This window comes from Microcebus murinus, chromosome 3, assembly GCF_040939455.1.
Source record: "Microcebus murinus isolate Inina chromosome 3, M.murinus_Inina_mat1.0, whole genome shotgun sequence".
Classification (NCBI taxonomy): Eukaryota; Metazoa; Chordata; class Mammalia; order Primates; family Cheirogaleidae; genus Microcebus; species Microcebus murinus.
In genome coordinates, this window is record NC_134106.1 from 52,191,708 (window position 1) to 52,215,112 (window position 23,405).

The window sequence follows — 23,405 nt, forward strand, 5'->3', positions numbered from 1 at the left end:
TTAGTTTGGCTGAATCAGAACTCCAGTATTTCTAAGAACTGTGAAAGCTTTAGCATCTCCATCCAACTCTCAGTCTCACAGCAGTGGCTTTTTGCTAGGTGTTGTCAACCTGCAGTCTAGCCCACCATCAATGAGGACCCAAAGGGAACCACCATGAAAACTTCTGGGTCTTACCTCTTCACAGAGATTCCCCCTTTCTGGTATCACCAGAAATTCTAGAGCCTAGAAATTCTAGCCCCCAAAATTCTAGATCCTTTATCATCCCTGAATTCTGAACACGGATCTCTGGCTCTTTAGCTGAGTGACATCACTGGTCTCTGCTTTTAAATTGTATGGAGCTCACCTGTGTGCTTCCTTTTTTTTTTTTTTTTGTTTGAGGATCACAGTCATGGCACTGCTTATTGTCCATTGCTTAAATATAGATGTCTTGTGTGTTGTATCCAGTTTTATAGCAGTTTACTGTCGAAGGGAAGGTCTGAAACTAAATTTTCTATTAGCCAGAAGAGGAAGATCCCCATTTCCCTCACCAGTTGAGCCAATGTTAATTGTATTATCACTCCTCTTTTCTTGGGTCTTAGCAGAAAACAACCTTGAGCTCATTGGGAACCAACGAGAAGCAGATAACTTTTCTAAAGGACAGAAGTTTGAGAATGTACATTTTAAAATATGTTACATTTCTCTAGTTCACATGACACCTTAAGACTTAACTGTCCTTTTGTTTCCCAAGATGGAGATGGGTTCTTAAAGAGCAAACTCATGGTCCTAGAAGATTTATCAATATAATGTCTGATGTCTGGTGTCTTAAAGAAAATCAACATGTGAAAGTATTATTTCCTGGAGTCAAGAGTGAGGAAATAGAGAAATGGGCAACTGGTACTACCATTTTGTGTTCCTTTTTATTGTCACTGCACACAATAGACTTCTTTTGGTTTTAATATGTACTAATATTAAAAGTGCTTAATTTGGATGAATCATCTTAATAAATTAGGGGTCTGTAAATCATTTAAGCTAGATAAGATATCATTCAGCAATAAGCAGTCTTAGTGAAATCTTTGTGAATTTCAGGGGAAAAAAAAGAAAAACAATAGCTTTCTTGGACTCATGGGTGGTCATCAAGTCATATATCAAAAAGTTTTAGGGAACTTCCAAATCCATAGTTTATTTAATAAAGCAGTTTGGTATAATGGGAAATGGCATAAATTTTAGAGTCAAACACAACTGGTTTTGAATTGTAACTCTGTTCAGTTTTCCTTATAGTCAGTTTTAACAACTATAAAATGGGTTTACTGGTTAGGATTATAAAAATTATATAAAGCCTCTAGTATAATGCCTGGCACATAGCAGGTGATCAGTAAAAGTCAGCTTCTTTAATTTTGTGAGATGTAATGATTTTGTTGTTGATAACCATAAAGCACATCCTCGAGCAAGACAATTAGGCATGCATGTAAATTTAATCAGGCATAAATGTAAATATCTCCTATTACTACTACTACTACTACTACTTCTACTTGCATTATTAATCTTATAGGATTAAAACAATTCTTCAACTTGAAGAGCTAAAAAAATTTTTTAACATCCTTGGAAATAAGTTAAAATCTGAAAAAAAATTAGTTTCTCTCTAGTGCTTTTACTATAATTGAGTGATAACTCTAGTATATGCAACATTTTATATTTTATTTGATTTTGGGCATAAAATTGATGGCATGTCATGCTTAAAACTAGAAATCTGTGACATTCAAGGCTCTTTGTGATTAATAGTTCAGACATGATAGCACATCCAGAATGGGAAAGCAGCTAGTGCCAAGTTTAACACTTCACTCACCTCCCAAAAATATGCTACAGAATGTCTGTTTCCAGTTATGGCAGATAAGGTTATAACAGACCAATACTCCTGCTGAGAACAACTAGGACATCTGGCTGAAATATTTTTTTTTAATTCTGCCTAAGGACTGGAGAACTACCTATGCAGTAAGTATTTAGGGACCAAGATACTAGACAAGACAGGTACAGTAGTACATGTCTATAATCCCAGCTACTCAGGAGGCTGAGGTAGGGAGGATCAATTAAGCCCAGGAATTCAAGACAAGCCTGGGCAACACAGTGAAAGACCATTTCAAAAAATGAAAAAGAGAGAGAAAGAGTAGACAGAATAGAAACAAATGAAGCCCAAAGAGGTAGAGAGGTAAGCCTGACATCTGGTGCTGCTTTTCCTTTTCAAAGCATTTGCTAATTTATAATTGGTGGCTAAGACTCTGTGAAACTTAACAGAAAGTAGTGGTTGAGAAGTTGAGAAGCTGCACAGAATTTACTGGGCAAAAGGTACAAAGATATACTTCAGGGAATGCTGAGGAAGAAGGGCTTTCAATTGGAACTTCTGAGGGGCTATATTTTTGACATAAAGTGGAAATAAACCAGCTCTCAGATGGAAATAAACCAGCTCTCAGACTGAAATGAAGCCTCAAATAAACTCAAACCTAGAAGAAATTAAGGTGGTATAAACCTTACCCTAACTACCTGCCAGAAGCAAAAGTAAATTTTTTTCCAGAGGAAAATAACACAGCTTCAAATTATCATTACATTTTCAAATGTTATTTTCAATATTTAATTTTAAAAAACAAGGAATGAAATAAGACCAAATGACCCAAACCCCCAACAATGACATCAACAAAATATCCACGAAAAGGTCAGAAGTAAAGAGAAAAAAATTAGAGGGAAAAAAATGTAACTAATAAGCCCACAGAAGGGGAAAATAAAAGAAATAATTTTAAAAAGGAAGGAGAGGATTGTGGGAATATGGCAGAGTAAGAAGAACCAGGAATCTGTCTCCTAATCTAGATAACAATTCCACTGGCACAATCTGATATAATTATTTTGAAATTCTGGGGTCTATTGAGGCTTACAGCTTCTAGGGAAAGGCTTGGTAAACTTAAGGATGGTAAACTTAAGTTAATTTTGGTCAATTTCAGCCCTTAGCACAGTAATAACTACCCATCTCCCTCTGTCTCCTCCAGCTCTGTGGTGCTCAACTGTGCATACCTTTCAGAGAGGCTGCCATACAGCTAGCTGGAACAAGGGTGGACAAAACTTTGGGTTCCCTACAAATATAGGGGATCTTTGCTCTGACTTGAATTCATACTTCTGATTACAAAGGTACAAACAGGCAAGGGCCCATTGTTGCTGCACCACCTTCATTGTTGCAAGCCCTTGGCTGAAGTGATTTCCAGGAGATTTAAAGAGCTGTACCCTTTTTCTCCCCTTCATTTTTGTTTTTCCTCCTTCTAGGAACAAAACTAGGACATATTAAAGACTAGGACACTCAAAAGCAACTGCACATATGGGGAAAATTAGAAAGTGGTCACACATCCCAAGTGAAAGAAAGGTACAGGTTTGGAAAGGGCCTGAGAAGACCTTAAATTTATAACTCAGTATGACCTTTAGCCCACAGTCATCCTAAAACAATAATTAAAAAAAAAACCCTAAAACAGTAACACAAACAAGGACATGAAAGTACTATGAACGATTGTACACCAACAAATTGGATAACCTAGATTAAATAGACAAACTCCTAAAAACACAAAGCCCACCAAGAATAAATCAAAAAGCAAGAAATAGAAAATCTAAATAAACCTATAAAAAATGAGGAGATTGAATCAGTAATAAAATATCTCCTAACAAAGAAAAGCCAGGCACCTGGCAGTTTCACAGGAGAATTCTAACATTTTTTTAAAAGTACCAATCCATTTCAAACTTTTCTTAAAAGTAGGAGGGAACCCTCCCTAACTTATTCCATAAGGCCAGCATTACCCCAATACCAAAGTTAGACAAAAACATTACAAGAAAACTATAAACCAATATCCCTTATCAACATTAATGCAAAAATCCTCAACAAAATACTTTTAATAATAAACCAAATTCAGCAGCATATTAAAATCCCACCAAGTGGGATTTATTCCTGGAATGCAAGGATGGTTCAACATAAGGAAAATTGGAGAGGAAGTGAAGATGGTTGAATAGAACCCTCCAGTGATTGGCCCCCAACAGAAACACTAATTGAACAACTATCTATGCAAGAAAGCGCCTTTATAAGAACCAAAAATCAGGTGAGTGATCACAGTACCTTGTTTTAACATTTTATCAAAGAAAAAGGCATGAAAAGGGTAGAAAAGAGAGTCTTACATTGCCTACACCAACCCTACCCCATACCCTGATGATGCTGCGCAAGTGCCAAATTGAGGGAGAATCTGTGTGCCTGGGGGAGAAAGAATAAAGTGAAGTTATTGTGGGATTCTGCATTGGATCTCAGGGCCATCCCTTCACAGGGGAACACAACACAGGGCAGAATTCTGCAGGCATCCATGGAGGGAGAATTTATACCACCCCTGGACAGAGGGGAGTCCTCCACCTCAGTGGTAGAAACTTAAGTTCCAGCTAGCTCCAACACTTGCTGATGAAAGTAGCCTATGGCGTAGAATAAATCTGTAAAGCAGTTAGGCTATGAACACTGGATGCCTTTAATTTTTCCTCAAAAAATTAAAAATAGAGCTACCACATGACCCAGCAACCCCAAAAGGAAGGAAATCACTATATTGAAAAGTTACCTGCGCTCCCACGTTTACTGTACTAGCATGTAAAATAGCCAAAATTTGGAATTAGCCTAAGTTTCCATCAAAGGATAAATGGATATATACAATGGAATATTATATAGCCACAAAAAAGAATGAAATCCTGCCATTTGCCACAACATGAATGGATCTGGAGAACATTGTTAGGTGAAATAAGCTAAGCACAGAAAGACAAATCTTGCATGTTCTCACTCATATGTTGGAGCTAAACATTATATCAATTGATCTCATGGACACAGAGGGTAAAATGATGGTTACCAGAGGCTGGGAAGGGTAATAAGGATGGAGGGATAAAAGTGGGGATAGTCAATGGGTTCAAAAATATAGTTAGATAGATAAACAATATGTGACAGCACAAGGTGATTATCTATAGTCAACAATAAGGGTATACTTTAACTAAAAGAGTGGAATTAGAGTGTTCCAAAGACAAAGAAATGATAAATGCTTGAGGTAAAGGATACTACAACTACCCTTATTTTATTATTACACATTTATGCCTGTATTAAAACTTCCCAAGTGCCCTTTAAGTATATACAATTATTATGTGCCCATAATAATTAAAAATATCACATGAAAACTGATCAATGTAATATGCCACATGAACAGAATGAAAGAGAAAAAAAAACACATAATCATCTCAATTTATATAGAAAAAACATTTGACAAAATTCAACACCCTTTCATGATAAAAACAACAAACTAGGCTAGAAGGAAACAAACTCAACATAAAATTAATAAAAGCCAAACCCATACTGAATATCATACTCAATGGTGAAAGACTCAAAGCTTTTCCTCTAAGATTAGGAACAAAGTGAGCACGTCAATTGTTGCCACATCTATTCAACATAGAAGTTCTAGCCAGAGCAATTAAGCAAGAAAAAGAATTAGAGGGTAGCACTTTGGGAGGCTGAGGTGGGAAGATTACTTGAGGCTAGGAATTTGAGACTAGCCTGAGCAAGAGACCCTGTCTTTACAAAAAGTAGAAAAATTAGGTAGGTGTGGTGGCATGTGCCAATAGGTCCCAGCTACTCAGGGCCGGCTGAGGCAGGAGAATTGCTTGAGCTCAGGAGTTTGAGGTTGCAGTGAGCTACGATGACACCACTGCACTCTAGTCTAGGAAACAGAGTGAGACCCTATCTCAATAAATAAATAAATAAGAATTAAAGAGCATCAAAGTTATAAGGAAAGAAGCAAAATTATCTCAGTTGACAGACATGATCTTATATATAGAAAATGCCAAAGATTGTACAATAAATCTATTAAAAGTAATAAAGGAATTCAGCAAAGTAGCAAGAAACAAAATCAACACACAAAATCAGTTGCATTTTTATACGCTAACAATGAACAATCTGAAAAAAAAATTGTGAAAACAATTCTATTTACAATAGCATCAGAAAGAATAAAGTACTTGTGAGATAACTTTCCCCAAAAGGGGAAACACTTGTACAATGAAAACTACAAAACTTTGGCGAAAGAAATTGAAGAAGATGTAAATAAACAGACATCTCACGTTCATGGATTGGAAGATTTAATACTGTTAGGATGCCAATACTATCCAAAATGATCAATAGATTCAATGCAATCTATCAAAATTCCAATGACTTTTTTTCAGAAAAAGAAAAGCCATCCTAAAATTCATATGGAATCCCAAGGGACCCTGGACAACCAAAATAATCTTGAAAAACAACAAAGCTGGAAGACTCATACTTCTGATTTCAAAATTTACTTCAAAGCTATTGTAGACTAAACAGTGTAGTCTGACACAAAGACAGGCATATATACCACTGGAATAGACTAGAAAGTCCACAAATAAACCCTCCCATATATGGTCAAATGATTTTTGACAAGGCTGCCAAAAAAAGCTTACCAATTGTACATAGCCACTGACTACTTAAGATTCCTGTTTCTGGATACCTCAGCCCAAAGTATTCTTTCACTAACAGAGAAAGAGACTGAACATTTGACTGTGTGTTTATTGGTCATTTGTATTTCTTATGTTGTGACTTGCTTGGTTGTGACTTTTGCTAGCTTTGTATTGGGATGTTTTACATCTTATTGGTTGTCAGTTTTGTATATCAGGTACATTAACCCCTTGTAGAGCATATGCTGTGAGTGGTGAACTTGTTGGACTAACACAATTTGTTGAAACTTTTCCCCAGTGATTTTAAATGCTACTTTTATTGTATACTAAATTCATATATATGCATATGAATCTATTTCTAGGCAATATACCATAGTGGTTAATCGCATAAAATCTGAAAGTAGGCTGCCTTGATTCAGTTTCAAGCTCTCAGGCAGAGACATTTTTAACACCCAAATCTCAATAGTTATCTAAATTCCAGCATTATTAAAATCTGAGAAAAAAATATATAACATAAAGTACTTCTAAAAGATTTGAAATTGAGTAATATGAAATACAGACTAGAAAGTCTAGTTACTAAGTCATTACAATATGCCAGGTTACTTCATATATATTAACTCCATTTGATACTGAAACTGATACATATTGAAACTAGTGATTTATACTTTATTACTACCACTTCAAAAATAATAAAATGGAGGCAAACAGTTAGGTAAATTACACAAAATCATGTAACTAAGAGAGCTTAAAATTGAATCAACTGGCTTTGAATATTAAAAATAAAATCAATATGATGGTGCCATATCTGATGAAATGGGCCTAAAAGGACCCACCTCTTTGTTTACTTTATACTTTTACCTAAGGAGCCTTGTCTCTTTTCAGTTTATTCTCTAAACTGCAGCCTATGTGACTATATTCTAAACAAGGAATCAGCAAACTATGGTCTGCTATCCAAATCTGATCCAAGCTAAGAATGTTGTTTTTTCACTGTTTTACATTATTGAAAAAAAATCACAAGAATAGTATTATATGATACTTGAAATATATTCAAATTTCAGTATCTATAAGTGAAGTTTTTTTTTTTGTTTTTTTTTGTTTTTTTTTTTTGAGACAGAGTCTCACTTTGTTGCCCAGGCTAGAGTGAGTGCCGTGGCGTCAGCCTGGCTCACAGCAACTTCAATCTCCGGGGCTCAGCGATCCTACTGCCTCAGCCTCCCAAGTAGCTGGGACTACAGGCACGAGCCACCATGCCCGGCTAATTTTTTGTATATATTTTTAGTTGGTCAATTAATTTATTTCTATTTTTGGTAGAGACGGGGTCTCGCTCAGGCTGGTTTCGAACTCCTGACCTTGAGCAATCCGCCCGCCTCGGCCTCCCAGAGAGCTAGGATTACAGGCGTGAGCCACCGCGCCCGGCCAGTGAAGTTTTATTGGAACACAGGCAAACTTATTTATTTATGTGTTGTGTATGGCTGCTTTTGCTCTACAATTGCAGAGTTGAATAGCTGCGACAAAGCCCATATGGCTTGTAAAGTCTAAAATATTTATTACCTGGCCCTTTACAGAAAAAATTTCCTGCTCAAAACAATGATATCACTCCTTTGTTTAAAATGATTTAGCAGTTTCTTACTGAATTTGAGATAAATTCTAAAAGTCAGTGGAAATCAAAAATGGAGGAGAGGTGGGTAGGAGGAGAGAGGAAAAAACCTACCTAATGGGTACAATGAACACTGTTCGGGTAATGGGCACATTAATTACCCTGACTGAAGCATTACAAAAGCTATCCGTGTAACAAAAACATTTGTATGCCCTTAATATTTTGAAATAAGAAAAAATAAAAATACACATGTGATTTGGGAGGCTGAGGTGGGAGGATCACTTGAGGCCAGGAGTTCAAGACCAGCCTAGGCAACACAGGGAGACCCCATCTCTACAAAAACTAAAAAATTAGCTGGATACAGTGGCACGTGCCTGTAGTCCCAACTACTCAGGAGGCTTAGGTGAGAAGATCACTTGAGCCCAAGAGTTGAAGGTTATAGGGAAGGTTACAGGAAGCTCTGATCATGCCACTGCACTCTAGCCAGGTGAAAGAGTGAGACCCCTGTCTCTAAATACATATATACATACATACATACATTAAAAACAATAAATGTGAACATGTATTGTGAGAACAGTCATGATTTGTTACTGCTCACTAAAATCCAAGGGACAAACTGAGCACATTCAGAATCTGTGGGACACATTTTGCCCTATGTCCTGGCTTCTGTAGCTATACAGAGAATAGATTAGAGAGACATTTAAGCTTATTAGACAGAAAGGTGTCATACCCATACGTCAAGGTACGTGAGGAGAAAAGTTCAAGAATTATAAATTCTTAGAAAACATAAAGACCCTTTGGGCCCTGGCAAGGAAAATGTCAACAAGTCAAAGGATACTAGATGGCTATTGACCAGTTTCACGAAGGCAAAGCTGAAAGCCAAGATGGAATAATGCCTTCCCACCATGTGTCTAAGGCTGCAAATGACACTAATCCTTTTTAATGGTCACAAAAGCTGACAACTTACTCAGCCTTAGAACTGAAGGCACAAAATCATCTCTGGAAATGACTCACCATGAACAGGTCACGAGCACCAATGTCAACAGCTAAGAGAAACGCCTTTTCAAATCTCTGATACCTATAAGGAAGAAAAGAAATGTGTGTTAGTTGTGAACAAAACTATATAAAAGGAGAGAGCTGTCTGTGTTTAATGTATTTATGTGATATTGTTTCTGTTTTTCTGATGGGAAATATATTTTCAAACAAGGCATTTGGCCTGCTAGGATCTTCCATATATGAAATTTGATTGTACTTAGGAGGAGCTGAGGCACAGAGCCTGTGGAGTCCTTAAGTTTCAAGAATAAGCATAACCCCAAGTAGACACTGCTGAATGTGGGGAAATGATAGCTTATAAAATGTTTCTCATAATTTTCACTTTATTGTACTTTATAAGAGAAAAGCATGAGAATAAATTTGGAGAATATAGCAAGATAAGATGATTAATAAATCATATTAATACTTATACATTTTTGTTTCTTAGGTAAAATTTGAGACATCAAATGTTGTATTATTACAAAAGTTTCACATTTGTGGGTTTTGAAACAAAAACATTCCAGGCTGTTGTAAAATGACAATAGATTTTTAAATTTCTGTAAAAACATCACTTTTCTACTCTTTTTCATAATTATATTCTCTTTCCCTGAAGTATCATTTTGACAGTTTTTTGTGTGTGAAAGTTTAATTGTAGGCTAAGATACATGAGAGCAAGCAGCAGTTTAAATCAATTACCTTTATAGAAAGTTTAAGATCATAAGAGAATAGCATGTCATGAAGATATACTTAGCATAGGTTTTTGGAATGAAAGGTGATCTTTAATTTATCTGAGTTCTAAGTATAGATCTAGCAGTCAGTTTTTCTCTCTAGAAACAAGCAGATAAATAACAAAGTTATTTTCCATTCTCTATTTAATATTGTAAAATATGGTGGTAGAGATATAATGAGGTTTCAAATTAAAAAATAACAGAAGAATGGAATATTAATTATTAAAGGATTGCATATATTAGTGAAATATCTAAAATAATTAAAATCCAAATAAACAAGGCTTGTTAATATATATGAGCTGTTAGGTTCAGAACTTGAAACACTTGCACAAATTCCATATTATGTTTGATGACTACTACTCCATCTTCTCCTTGCCCCTTCTTACTAGTACCTTCAGTATGTGCCGGAATCCCTCTCAGCTACAGAAGTCATAAGGCAACTGTGTTTATTTTTGTAGATGAAAAGTGAAGGAAGCTTACTGATTCATTATATATTCAGTGGAGGTGGGATACGCCGAGGAAGAGGTCAGATGATTAGCAAGTTGTACTACTTGTATGCATTTACTGCAATTACATTTGTCCCCACTCTATCATAACTGTTCTGGCAATAGTAATCAGCCATCTTCTAATGATCAATCTTAAAGATAAGTTCTCATCTTGTGTGCCCTTTTGGCCACATCTAATCCTATAAACTGCCCCTCCTTGAAACTTTCTGCTTCCTGTCTTCCCTTCATTCTTTGTTTTTCCAATTTTTAGATTGCATCTTCTTAGTCTTTTTGGCTAATTTATTTTTCTCTGCCTCCCTATGAAATTGGTATTCTATGGTCCTATTTTATTTCTACTCATTCTCTCCAATCTCCTTAATAACCTTACCACTCTTATGGTATTGATAATCAATTATATCAATGACTCACAAATCTATATTTCTAGGATCCATCTCTCTACCAAGCTTGAAACTCTTACTTTCAGGTACCTCAAAGTTAACATATCTAACATGTCCATATAGGGCAACCATATAGGACAAACTGAAATCAGAGAGAGTCAAATTAAGGGGTATAACATAGGCTGTGCCCTTTTTTCTACATGAGAGGTAATGATAGATGATAGATGGTAGGTTGTAAAAATGAAAGAAGTGGCATTGGCATCTGGCAGTATAGGGAACCAGAAACAGTAAAAGGAGCTCCCAACTGGATTGTTTATAAAATATACTCTAAACTACATCACAGAACTCTAAAAAGAAAATACCCAGTGGTACCATATCCTCAACCAACCAAAATCCCTTGATAGAAACCAGAATTAGAATCAATGAGCAGACAGCAAATAAGGGAAGCAGAACTACTTAGAGGACCACCACCCTCAGGAGAATAAGCTCTGAGTAAGTCTCAAGGTAAAGGTGGTAAGCTCAAGACTTCTGATTAAGCTAAGTGCAGGTACTACCTCCAAGACTTCTGATTAAGCCAGGAGCTAAAAAAAAGACCCAGGTTAGAAGTGCCACACTTAATGCCACAAACGTATCCCTTACTTACAAAAGTTTCCTCCCACCTTATTTTTTAATTTTTGTGATTAGAACACTTAACATAAAATCTACCCTCTTAGCAAATTTGGAGGTACACAATACAGTATTAGCACTTATTCACTTGTATATCTGAAACTTTATACTTTTTGACAACACCTCTTGTTTCTCCTCACCCTGGCCCTGGCAACAACCATTCTATTTCTTGCTGCTTCTATGAGTTTGACTACTTTGGATTCCCCATAGAAGTAGAATGATAAGTAGTAGTTGTCCTTCTCTATCTGGCTTATTATACTTAGCATAATGTCCTCCAGGTTTATCCATGTTGTTGTAAATGGGAGAATTTCCTTCTTTTTATAAAGCTGAATAATATTCCATTGTATATAAATACCACACCTTTTTTTCTGCAAGGAAATTGCTTTTATTAATTACACTCATACATAAGTGAATGATACAGATGATATTAGAACTTTGGATGTATTTGAATTTTTTCCTATATAAATCTGCTATGAATTGGAGATGGATTAATCTTCACGAAACTTCCCAATTTGCCTTGTAGATGAAGTTAGTGCTGTGAATTTTATTCTTTTGCTGGTTCTGTATCAGTGTTTCTTAATTTCTTTTTTATTTATTGCTCTATCCCTCAAAGACCTTTTTATTTTTAAAAATTTTTATGTGAAATCTCCAAATTTTTAAATGTTGGTTTAATTGTTTTGGTACCCTTTGACCAACATTTCCCTTTTCACCCACCCCTCAGTAACTACCTTTCTATTCTCTATGAGTTTGACCTTTTTTAAAATTCCACATAAAAGTGAGATCATGCAATATCTGTCTATGTCTGGCATATTTCTCTTAGCCTAATGTCTTCCAGGTTCATTCACGTTGTTATAAATAGCAGAATTTCCATCTTTTAAAAGGCTGAATAGATTTTTTTCAAGATAGCTGACTAGGGACAGCAGTCACCAGTTCTCAGAAAGAAAAAACAAATTACAGGTGAATAATCATGGCCCAAGGGAAATACTGAGAGAGGAGTACCATAACCTACCAGAGAACCTACAGAAAGAAGCTGGGGTACAGAAAAAGAAGGAAGCAAGAGTTTGGCAGAAATGGACCCCTGAGGAACTTGGAGTCCTATGGATAAGACAGATGGGGGTGTTTCTCTTTGTTCCTTTCACCTCTGCAGCAGACTGCTGGCCTCAGAACTGTCGCAGAGGCCCTCTACCCTTACAAACCTAAGCACTGTTGTGGACAGTGACTTGGGAACTTCTTGAGTACAGAACACATGGCTGCCAGGCTGCACAGGGTCACTTGTCCTCCCCTTAGAGATGAGCTGAGGCAGCAGGTGCCATACTCTCTATGCACCCATTGTGGACCTCTGTCTGCCCGGGGAGCCTCAGCCCTTCAATTTATGCGTCACTGGATCCCCCACAAATATTCTCCTGCACCTGCTTGGACTGTGATAACCACAAAGGGCTGATGGGACCCAGGGGAGCTGTGGGATTCCAGGGGTTCTAATCCTCAAGGAGGGCTGCCCCTAGGGAAAGGGAGAATACAGCATGCCAAAGCACCCTTTGTGATAAAACCAGAGCATGTGCCCTCCTCCCCCTGAGAGCTCCCTGCTTATGAGCTGAAGGTATCTACACCCCTTAGCAGAGATATACATGTGGCACTGAGTCTTGTAGGGGAGGAAAGTGATTCTGCCCCAGTGGCCAAGAATGGACATGGAGACAGGGACTTCTTCTTTCCCTGACTGCCCACTGCAATGGACGCAGTTGCAACTGCTCCTTTGGTGGGGGGTAGGGGAGGTGAAGTTGGTGCAGGTATGCTGGGGGATGGCTAGTCCAGGGCTTTTAGGGGTGGCTGCACCCCCAGTGATAGTGTGCCCACTCTACCCACCTTTACATGAAAGATGTGGCCCATTCCCCTCCCTTCCTAGGGAATCTCAGCCTGTGTGTACCTGCATTGCTGGATCCCCCACAAATATTCCCCAGCTTCCACTTGGACTGTAGCAGCCACAGGGGACTAGAGGGACCCAGGGGAACTGTGGGATTCCCAGAGTTCTAATACTTAGGACAGGCTGCCAATAGAGAGGAAATGAGAGTGTGGAACACTGAGGTGCCCTTTGGGACAAAGACCAGAGTGTGTGCTACCCTTCCATCAAGAGTTCCCTGCTTGTGAACTGAGGGTGTCTAAGACCCCTGCAGTGGAGACACAGGTGCATGGCTGGGCTCTGCAGGGGAGGATAGTTGTTCTTCTCCAGCAACCAGGCAGCACTGGTGCCTGGAAACAGATATGGACATGGGACTTCTCCTCTCACCCACTGTGGTGGATGTAGCCTACAGCTGTTCCTGCAGGGAACTGGCATAAGTGCACCAGGGGATGGCCATTCCAGGGCCTTTAGGGTTCTCTGTACCCCCCAATGGCTGTGTGCCCAATGTGCTGAGGCTTGTATGGAGTACAGGGCCCAAACCTATCCTTCACAGAGTGGCTAAGGGAATCTGTCACCACTAGACTGGCCCTACAAGAAATAGTCAATGGAGTTCTAAACATGGAAATGAAAGGTCAATACTCACCATCATAAAAACACATGAAACTGTAAAACAAACAGGTCCTATAAAACAAGTACACAATTGAGAAAGAAAGCAATTAGGTAACATTATGACAGGAACAGAACATCACATATCAACTTGAGACTTAGAAAGTAAGTGGACTAAATGTCCCACTTAAAAGATATAAATCCGGGGAATAGAGTTTAAAAAAAACACAAAACTCAAACATAATATGCTGCCTATAAGAGATTTAACTGATAAAGACTTTTAGAGACTCAAGGTAAAGGGGTGGAAAAAAATACTCCATGCAAATCAAAACCAAAAGTGAGCAGGAGTAGCTATACTTATATCAGATAAAATGGATTTCAAATCAACATTAAAAAAAAAGACACTGGACTTCAACTGGGGACTCTAGAGCAAATGAACCTAACAAATATTTACAAAACAATCTACCCAACAACTGCAGAATATGTTATTATCAGAGCATGGAACACTTTCCAAGATAGACCTTATGTTATGACACAAAACAAGTCTCAATAATTAAAAAATAATCAAAATCATAGCAAGTATCTTCTCAGAGCACAGTGAAATAACGCTAGAAATCAATTCCAAGAGGAACTCTCAAAACTATACCAATATGTGGAAATTACACAACCTGCTCCTAAATGATCTTTAGGTCAATGACAAAATGGAGATGGAAACAAATGAAAACAGTGACACAACATATCGAAATCTCTGGGATACAACAAAAGCTGTGCTGAGGGAAGTTTATATAATAGCATTAAATGCCTATATCAAAAAGATTGAAAGATCATAAATTAACAACCTCAAGTCACACCTCAAGAACTAGAAAAACAAGAACAAACTAAACTCAAAGCTATCAGAATAAAAGAAATAGCAAAGATCAGAGCAGAACTAAATGAAATAGAGACCAAAAAATTGCAAGGGATCAATGAAATGAAAAGTTGGTTTTTGGAAAGACAAACAAAATTGATAGACCTCTAGCTAAATGAACCAAGAAAAGAGGAGAGATGATTCAAATAAGCTTACTCAGAAAAGAAAAAAGAGACATTATAACTGATAGAACAGAAATACAAAAGATCATCCAGGAATACTATGAATACCTGTAAGCATAAAAACTAGAAAATGTAGAGGAAATGGAAAAATTCTGGAAAACATATCACTTCTCCAGCTTGAATCAGCAAGAAATAGAAATCCTGGACAGACTAATGAAGACTAACTAGTGAGATTGAATCAGTAACAAAAAATCTCCCCAAACCAAAAAAGCCCAAGAACAGACAGATTCATAACCAAATTTATCAGATGTACAAAGAACTGATACCAAGGCCTCAGAAACTGTTCTGAAAGATTAGGAAGGAGGGAATCCTCCCTAACTCATTCTATGAAGCTAGCATCATCCTGATACTGAAGCCAAGAAAGAATGCAACAAAAAAAGAAAACTGCAGACCAATATTCCTGATGAACACAGATGCAAAAATCCTCAAAAAAATACTAGCAAACTAAATCCAATAGCACATCAAAAAGATAATACTCCTTGAATATAATTATAGAATAAGTGGGTTCCAAGTATGGTTCAACACACATGCAAATCAATAAATGTGAACCACTACATAAACAGATTTAAAAACAACATATGATCATTTCAATAGATGCAGAAAAGGCATTCAGTAAAATTCAGCATCCCTTCATGATAAAAGTTCTCAATAAACTAGGCATAGAAGGAATATACTTCAAAATAACAAAAGTTATTTTATATATATCACAAAGCCACAGGCGACATCATAGTAAATGGAGAAAAGTTGAAAGCATTCTTCCTAAGAACTGGAAAAGACAAGGATGCCCAGTTTCACCACTCCTATTCAACATAGTATTTGAAATCCTAGCCAGTGCAATCAGGTAAGAAAAAGAAATAAAGGGCATCTAGATTAGAAAAGAAGAAGTCAAATTATCTCTGTATGTTGATGATATAATCTTACACCTAGAAAACCCTTAGGACTTCTCCAAAAGACTCCTAGAAATGATAAATGAATTCAGTCATGTTATGAAAATCAACATATCAAAATCAGTAGCATTTCTATATACCAATAACAACCAAACTGAGAACCAAATCAAGAACTAAATCCCATTTATAATTGCTACAAAAAACAACACCTAGGAATATATTTAACCAAGGAGGTGAAAGATCTCTACAAGGACAACTAAAAAACATTGATGAAAGAAATCAATGAGGATATTAACAAATGGTAAAACACTCCAGGCTCATGGATGGGAAAAATCACTATTGTTAAAATGACCATAACTACCCAAAGCATTCTATAGATTCAATGTAATCCCTATCAAAATTCCAACTTTGTTTTTCACAGAATTAGGAAAAAAATCCTAAAATTCATATGTAACCAAGAAAGAGCCCAAATAGCCACAACAATCCTGAGCAAAAAGAGTAAAGCTGGAGGTGTGACATTATCTGGCTTCAAAATATGTTACAAGGCTACAGTAACCAAAGCAACATTGTATTGGTATAAAAATAAACACATAGACAAATGGAACAGAATAGACAACCCATAAATGAAGCCACATATATACAGCCAACTTATCTTTGACAAAGCTGACAAGAACTTACATGGAGGAAAAGGCTCTCTCTTCAAAAAATCGTGCTGGGAAAATATGCTGAAGAATGAAACTGGACCCCTCCCTCACCATATATAAATATCAACTCAAAATGGATTAAAGACTTAAACATCAGACCCCAAACTATAAATATTTAGACATTATTTAGACATAGAATTTGTAAGTAAGAACTCAAAATCCCAGGCAACAAAAATGAAAATAGACAAATGGGACTATATTAAACTAAAAAGTTTCAGCACAGTAAAAGAAACAGTCAACAGAGTGAAGAGATAACCTGAAGAATGGAAGAAGATATCTGCAAACTCTTCATCCAACAGGGGACTAATATACAGAATATACAAGGAACTCAAACAACTCAACAGGACCAAAAACAATCCCATTAAAAAGTGGGCAAAGGACATGAATAGGCATTTCTCAAAAGAAGACACACAAATGGCTAATAGGTATATGAAAAAATGTTCAACATCACTAATTATCAGAGAAATGCAAATTAAAACCACAACGAAATATCATCTTACCCCAGTAAAAATGGTTATTATTAGAAAGACAAAAAGTGACAGATGTTGGCAAGGCTATAGAGCATTGGTGGGAATGTAAACTAGTACAACTGCTATGGAAAACAGTATGGAAAATTATCAGAAAACCAAAAATAGAATTTGATCCAGCAATCCCACTACTAGGCATCTACCCAAAGGAAAAGAAATCAATATACCAAAGAAGTACCTGCACTCACATGTTTCTTGCAATACTATTCACAATAGCAAAGATATGGAATCAACCCAAGGGTTCATCAATGGATGAATAAAGAAAATGTAGTGCATATATATAATGGAATACTGTTCAGCTATAAAAAAAAGAATGAATTCATGTCATTTGCAGCAGCATGGATGAAACTGGAGGTCATTATTTTAAGTGAAATAGGCAAGACACAAAAAGACAAATATCACATGTTCTTACTTCTATGTAGGGGCTAAAAAATTTGATCACATGGAAGTAGAAAATGGAAAGACAGATAACAGAGACTGGGAAGGGTGACTGGAAGGATGAAGAGAAGGCAGTTAAAGAGTACAAATATATAGTAAGACAAAAGGAATAAATTCAATGTTTAGTAGAATAGGATGACTATACTTAAAATATTGTACTCAGGTGACAGACACCCTAAATACCCTGACTTGATTACTATGCATTACACACATGTAAAAAAATTTCTCCTATACCCCATAAATTTGCACAAATTAAAAAAAAAAATAAAGTCTTTGTGTAGTAAGTATAATGTCTGGGCTTCCCCAGGGATACTTCTATTTTTTTTTATTGAATGGGCCATACTTTCCTTTTAATTTTTATTTACATTTGAATATTATAATGTGATAACTCTGGAAATAAGATTCTTCTCCTCTCCAGGGTTTCCTATTGTTACTGTTGAGGGCTGTCATCTGTTTAGTAATTCTCACAACATATTTTTGTAAAGCCTGTATTCCTTGTCATAGGTGGTTACTAAAGTTGCTGTTCCATTACCTCAGTGATTAGCCAGTGACCTGGCAGAAATATCTTTAAATCCTGAAGTAAAACAAAACACACCACAAAAATTTTCCCAGTCTTGGCAGATAGGCTCTGAGCTAGGACACTCCATTACTGCTTAGCCAGACTGCCTACAATTCTACCTTAGATTTCCCTTCTTCTTGTGCAAACCTCAAAGGTCCTCCAGTGGTTTAAGCCTAGGGTCCTCTCATGTCTTTTGGGGGCATGTGTCTGCTCTGGGCATATGTGTTGTACCCTTGATTCCCAGGTATATGCAGTAGCCCCTCATGGCCCTTACTCCCTCAAATAACTTCCTCCTCAGCCTTCTCTTTCCCAGGTTTTTGGTCTGTCTGCTGCTTTTCCCATTTGCTATCCCTTGCCTCAGATAGCTATGGGTATTATATATCTTTACATGCTTCAGATAGACAATGCCAGAGATGTGATTCCAGCCTAAGAGAGACCAAAAAACAAACAAACAGCAAAACAACAATAATAAAAACAAATCTCTGTACCAGTCCCTCTGGAAACCACAGTTTTGGAGAATAAAGTCTGTAATGGCCCTCTGGCACCAACTAACCACACCAGAAATGAAGACCACTGTAACCACAGCCACTATAACACTGGGCAATGGGGGGTGGTAGGCAGGTAAACAAAAATGCCACAATGCTTTCTTATAAGATTTAGCAGCTTCTGTCTTCATTAAGCACTCCCCTGATTGCTCTAAGTTTTATTACATTCTTTAAAATCTAATTTTTTAAAAGTTCATTCTGTTAGTTTTTGCCTGCTTAATGGTTGCCTCAGTAGAGGCACCAATTCTTGGAGCTCCCTATTCTGTTTTTCATGACATCACTCCTGCTTCTATTTATAGACCCCAATGTGACATCTATTGGAATATTTCCCTCAGATTTCCTGTTACAGGGAGTGTAACTGAGTAATAGCCCCAGTTGCTCCATTCTGAAATTTATCACTGTGTTTTCGTGTTAAGGCTACTTTCCACAAGCTGTTCCCAGGCAATGACTAATCATTTAGAAATAGGGATATTAAGACAGTCCTGTTCCTGAGTCACATGAGACTCTTCAGATGGACAACTTTGGCTTGAAGACTCCCAGTGGTCTTTCCTTAGAACTGCTCTGCAGTGGAAGCAGGATGTGGCGGCATAAATGGGCAATACTAAGACAGTGAACTGGCAGATTGCTACTAACTTGTATTTATGCCCTGAAAAAGGCGAATGAAAGACCATGTACTATTTATAGGCAATGGCTAAATGTGACAGCCAGAAAGCCTCTCTGATAGCTCACAGAAGTTCTTATCTTCTTCATTTTAAGGCAGATACATACGGCAGAGAGGTGGAAGGGTTAATTATTAGAGTCACAGAGCTCTAGAGATATTTATTAATATATCTACTATGGCAGACCTGTTTTGCTAAAGTTAGAGCCCTGATTAAGAGCATCTGGGATCTTGAAATATGGAATGAGTACATCTGGATAGATGCCCCTGAGGATGCTGACATGGCAGATCCCCTGAATCCAAGCCAGCACTTCTGCTGTGCTATAATATAAGATGCTGCAGAGGCCTCTCCCCACAATGCAACACATACTGAACCCCTCACCAAATGTCCCTCCCTCTATCCTGGCTGCCACGCTGATAACTGGGGTTAAATCTTGGCACAATCCATCTGTGGACATGCTGAACCTGATAAGGTAGGAGACTATACACCTAAAGAGTTGCAAGAATTAGACAATATGTGCCAGCACAAATAGGGCAGCACTTCTAGGATTGGATTTTGAGGATGCTTGAACACAGGAGCTGGAATGGAAAATTGATAAGAATTCCCCAGTGTGGGGGGTACTGTCTCAGGACACAGAATTTAACACCCTATCAAGGACCCCAAGGGATGGGGCAAATTGCTGCTGGAATAGCTCTTAGAAGCCTGGGAAAAGCAATGGCCAATACTCAATGAAGTGGAAATGCCTGAGTTGCCATGGCAAACAGTATAAGAAGAAAAAATGGATAAATGAGGGAGAGAGTGAGTATCATCTGAAGTCAAGAGATGAGCTACAGTGAGAGTGGATGCAGTTTATATCATTAACCTCCCCTTTTGTCTCCCCTTAGTAACCATGGAGTAGCTGTGTCCTGAACCTGTGTGGAAAAGTAGACCTACACAGCCAATGGGTGGAGAGTGGAAATTATAAGAATGCATCTCTCAGATTTCTGACTTCAGGGAAAAAAACAGACCAATAGCCCTGGCTGCTATGATCTGAAATCCATTACTGCATCTGCACTGAGGATGTACTTCCGACAGGCTGCTCCCAGCCAATGAATAATACAGCAGGGATTCTAAGGCAAGTCCATTCCTGAGACACATGGAACTGCCCTGTCTTTATTCTTTGTTCAGTCTCATGGAATCTCACTCTATGCATGTGTAGCTTAGAGTTTAGCCAAAGACTCAAGGTGACTCTTATTTAGGTTTCTGCAGCTCTTTCTCTGCATAGCACCTGCCTCCCCAGTATACAAACTCACAAATTCCAACTGCCTCACCTTTCCTGAATTCTGACTAACTCAACAAATTGCTGTGCTCTACCTGGGTTCCCGCTCATTGCTGTCTGTTCCAGAAAGCACCTCACATCAGAAAACTGGAAGACCATGAGGTTGACCTCATTTGTTTTTCACTCTCAGGGATCAGAGTCCTACATTGCCAATCATTTAATCTCTAAAAACAAATTTTAAATGCATTTTGTCCAGTTTAATAGTTGTCTATGCCAATAGGGTCACTCTGTTAGCAGTTAGTCAACATAGTCGACAGCAGAAAGACTCAGAAATAATATCTTCAATAAATACCAACAACACCCAGAGTAGTAATAATAGTAGGCAACAATTATTAAAATTGTCTGTGTACTAGCACTAAGTACTTTACATATATTATCACATTTCACTTTTTTTTTTAGGCAAGCATGAAAATGAGGTTTATTGAGGAGAGAAAGATAGGATTATAGGGCAAGAATAATAAATAGGTTTATAGAACATGATACAGAGGCTACAGATGATGGCCATATCCATTGTCACAGCAAAAGGAGAACAAAAGGAAGGGTGCAAAAGAACTCCTTTAATCTTTACAATGACCCTGTTGGTACTATTTTCCCCATTCAACTGATGAGAAAACTCAAGCCCAGAGAGGTTAAGTAGTGGTCGTCAGATAAAATATAGGACACCCAGTTATATTTGAATTTCAGGTAAATAATTAAAAATTTTAGTATAAGTATATCCCATGCAATATTTGGGACATACTCATACAAAACAATTCTTTGTTATCTGACATTCGGACTTAATAGGGCATCCTGTACTGCTAAATCTGGCAATACTAAACTTGCCCAGGGTTCTATAGCTACTCATTTGTATAGCAGGACTTGGAACCCAGAAGTCTGGCTCTATAACTTACACACTTTAACATAGTGTTGTTTTACTGTCACTAAAAAGCATTAACTATTTGCTGTAAGCCTATAGATCCTTCTTCAGATCTGGTTCTTAGATTTTCTGAATTCAAGATTAGAAATGCCATGTTGCAGTCATTGAAAAGGAATAATCAAGTGGCTCCCACGTTGGAATATTATACCAGAGAAGAGATGAGCCAGCCCCCTCTTTGGCTTCTACAGTATGTTAGGGACCCAAAATTCCATCCTTTCGGACCCTACAAGTTTTAAAATTTGTATCATTCAAAAGTTATTGTCAGCTAGACTATCAGCTATAACTACATTTCCTTTATGGGATACTTTCAAAATCCTCTAATGCTCAAGGTCCTATGTTAGGATTAAAAAGGCTAGAAAAACTAATGACATTCGTCTTTGACCTTAAGCAAATCATAGTCTAGTAGGAGATACAGCCATAAACATAATGATAATAGCTAATGCTTATTAAGTACTTAATATATACTAGTCACTTCATATATATTATCTATAATCTTGACATTATAAAGTTTGGTAAGCTCTTCCTCTGAAAATAGAAATAATAATAAGATCTTAAGTAACTTTCCCCAAGTTATACACTAAATAAATTGTGAAGCTGGGATTCAAACTTCTTTGTTGGACTCCAAAGCTTAGCCTTTTCACAAATTATTGCATGTTACCTCCACAACTGACTTAAACAGCAGACTATACATGCCACAGCAGAGCTGTCAATTAAGAGTTATGGGAGTATTCATAACTAGTGCTTCCTCCTCAATACTTTAAATAGAGGGGCTATTCATAATTGTAATTGCTGTTGATTATTGAGATAGCATGTAGTAATTAATCCTATTGTTGGTGTTATAATATTTATAAAGATATTATTTCTAAGACCTCTGACAGCTATGATGAGTAAACTGGTAACAGACTGTAACACCATAAAATAATGGTAGAAATCATCATGTATATTTAATTGCACTAAATGGGTATTGACAATAGTGCAATATGACTATTGTCATTATAATTATGGAAAAAAATTTATAAAGTTGCAGAGTAATTCTATGCAAGTAAATCAGTCCAAAATACACTGAAATAGAAAACTGCAAATTATTAGCAGTGGATATGCTTTTAAAATGAGAATATGAGTGAAAAGATAGGGCCTGACAAAGAAGAGTTTCAATAGTTTGACCAAGGATACCCTCTAGAAAGAATCGTTCAGTCAGGATTTCTGAGAATAACAAGTGTGTGAATGTATTCTGGCTCTACAGACATCAGGGCTTTCCATAAAAGCTGAGTTGATGAAATGCCAGTATAAACTGTGGCCCTGAAAACAGGTTAAGAGAGTGAGATGTCTATAGGAGTATTGAGAAATGTTTCTCACAGCCACTTCATGGACACAACTGGGTTCTCCTGTGCAGTAAACAGGAGGAGAGGGTCTGTATACCTATATGTTGCGTATAAGGATAAAAATTTGTGATTAATCAGTCTTTTACAGACTTACATGCATTGGTTGTTAATGTTAAATTTTCTCTGTGAAGTATGAATAGAAGTAACGACCTAACTCAAAGTTCCTGATTTATTGTAGAACCATGAGCTTGTTAGAAGTGCCCGGTACAGTGGAAATTATAACTGATGATTTTTGTATAGGGTATACATTTCAAAAGTAAAATAATTTAATCTTAGTTTAAATGTATATAATTTTATTACTTCCAAATCATAAAGTATTAAAATTTTGTTTTCCTATAATTTTATTATTTTAATTTGAAACCCAACTACAATTTCCCTCTATTCTGTCTATATTGTATGATATACCACTGGATATGACTATTTGTTTTCTACCCCTAGACTATCAGTTCTATATGGATTGTTTTCAAAGATAAACTGATTAAATTATAACAG

General features: G+C 37.0%; 1 protein-coding gene across 3 annotated transcripts in view; it reads right to left on the reverse strand.

Annotated features, from left to right (window-relative positions):
* Nucleotides 1-23,405, reverse strand: part of WDPCP (WD repeat containing planar cell polarity effector) — a 327,586-nt gene that overhangs the window by 129,728 nt on the left and 174,453 nt on the right. For all 3 annotated transcript variants that reach the window (XM_012764900.3, XM_012764898.3, XM_012764905.3), the window contains exon 13: nucleotides 9,095-9,158. In XM_012764900.3, the coding sequence (XP_012620354.2) occupies nucleotides 9,095-9,158 (64 nt within the window). The remainder of the gene's footprint in view (nucleotides 1-9,094; nucleotides 9,159-23,405) is intronic.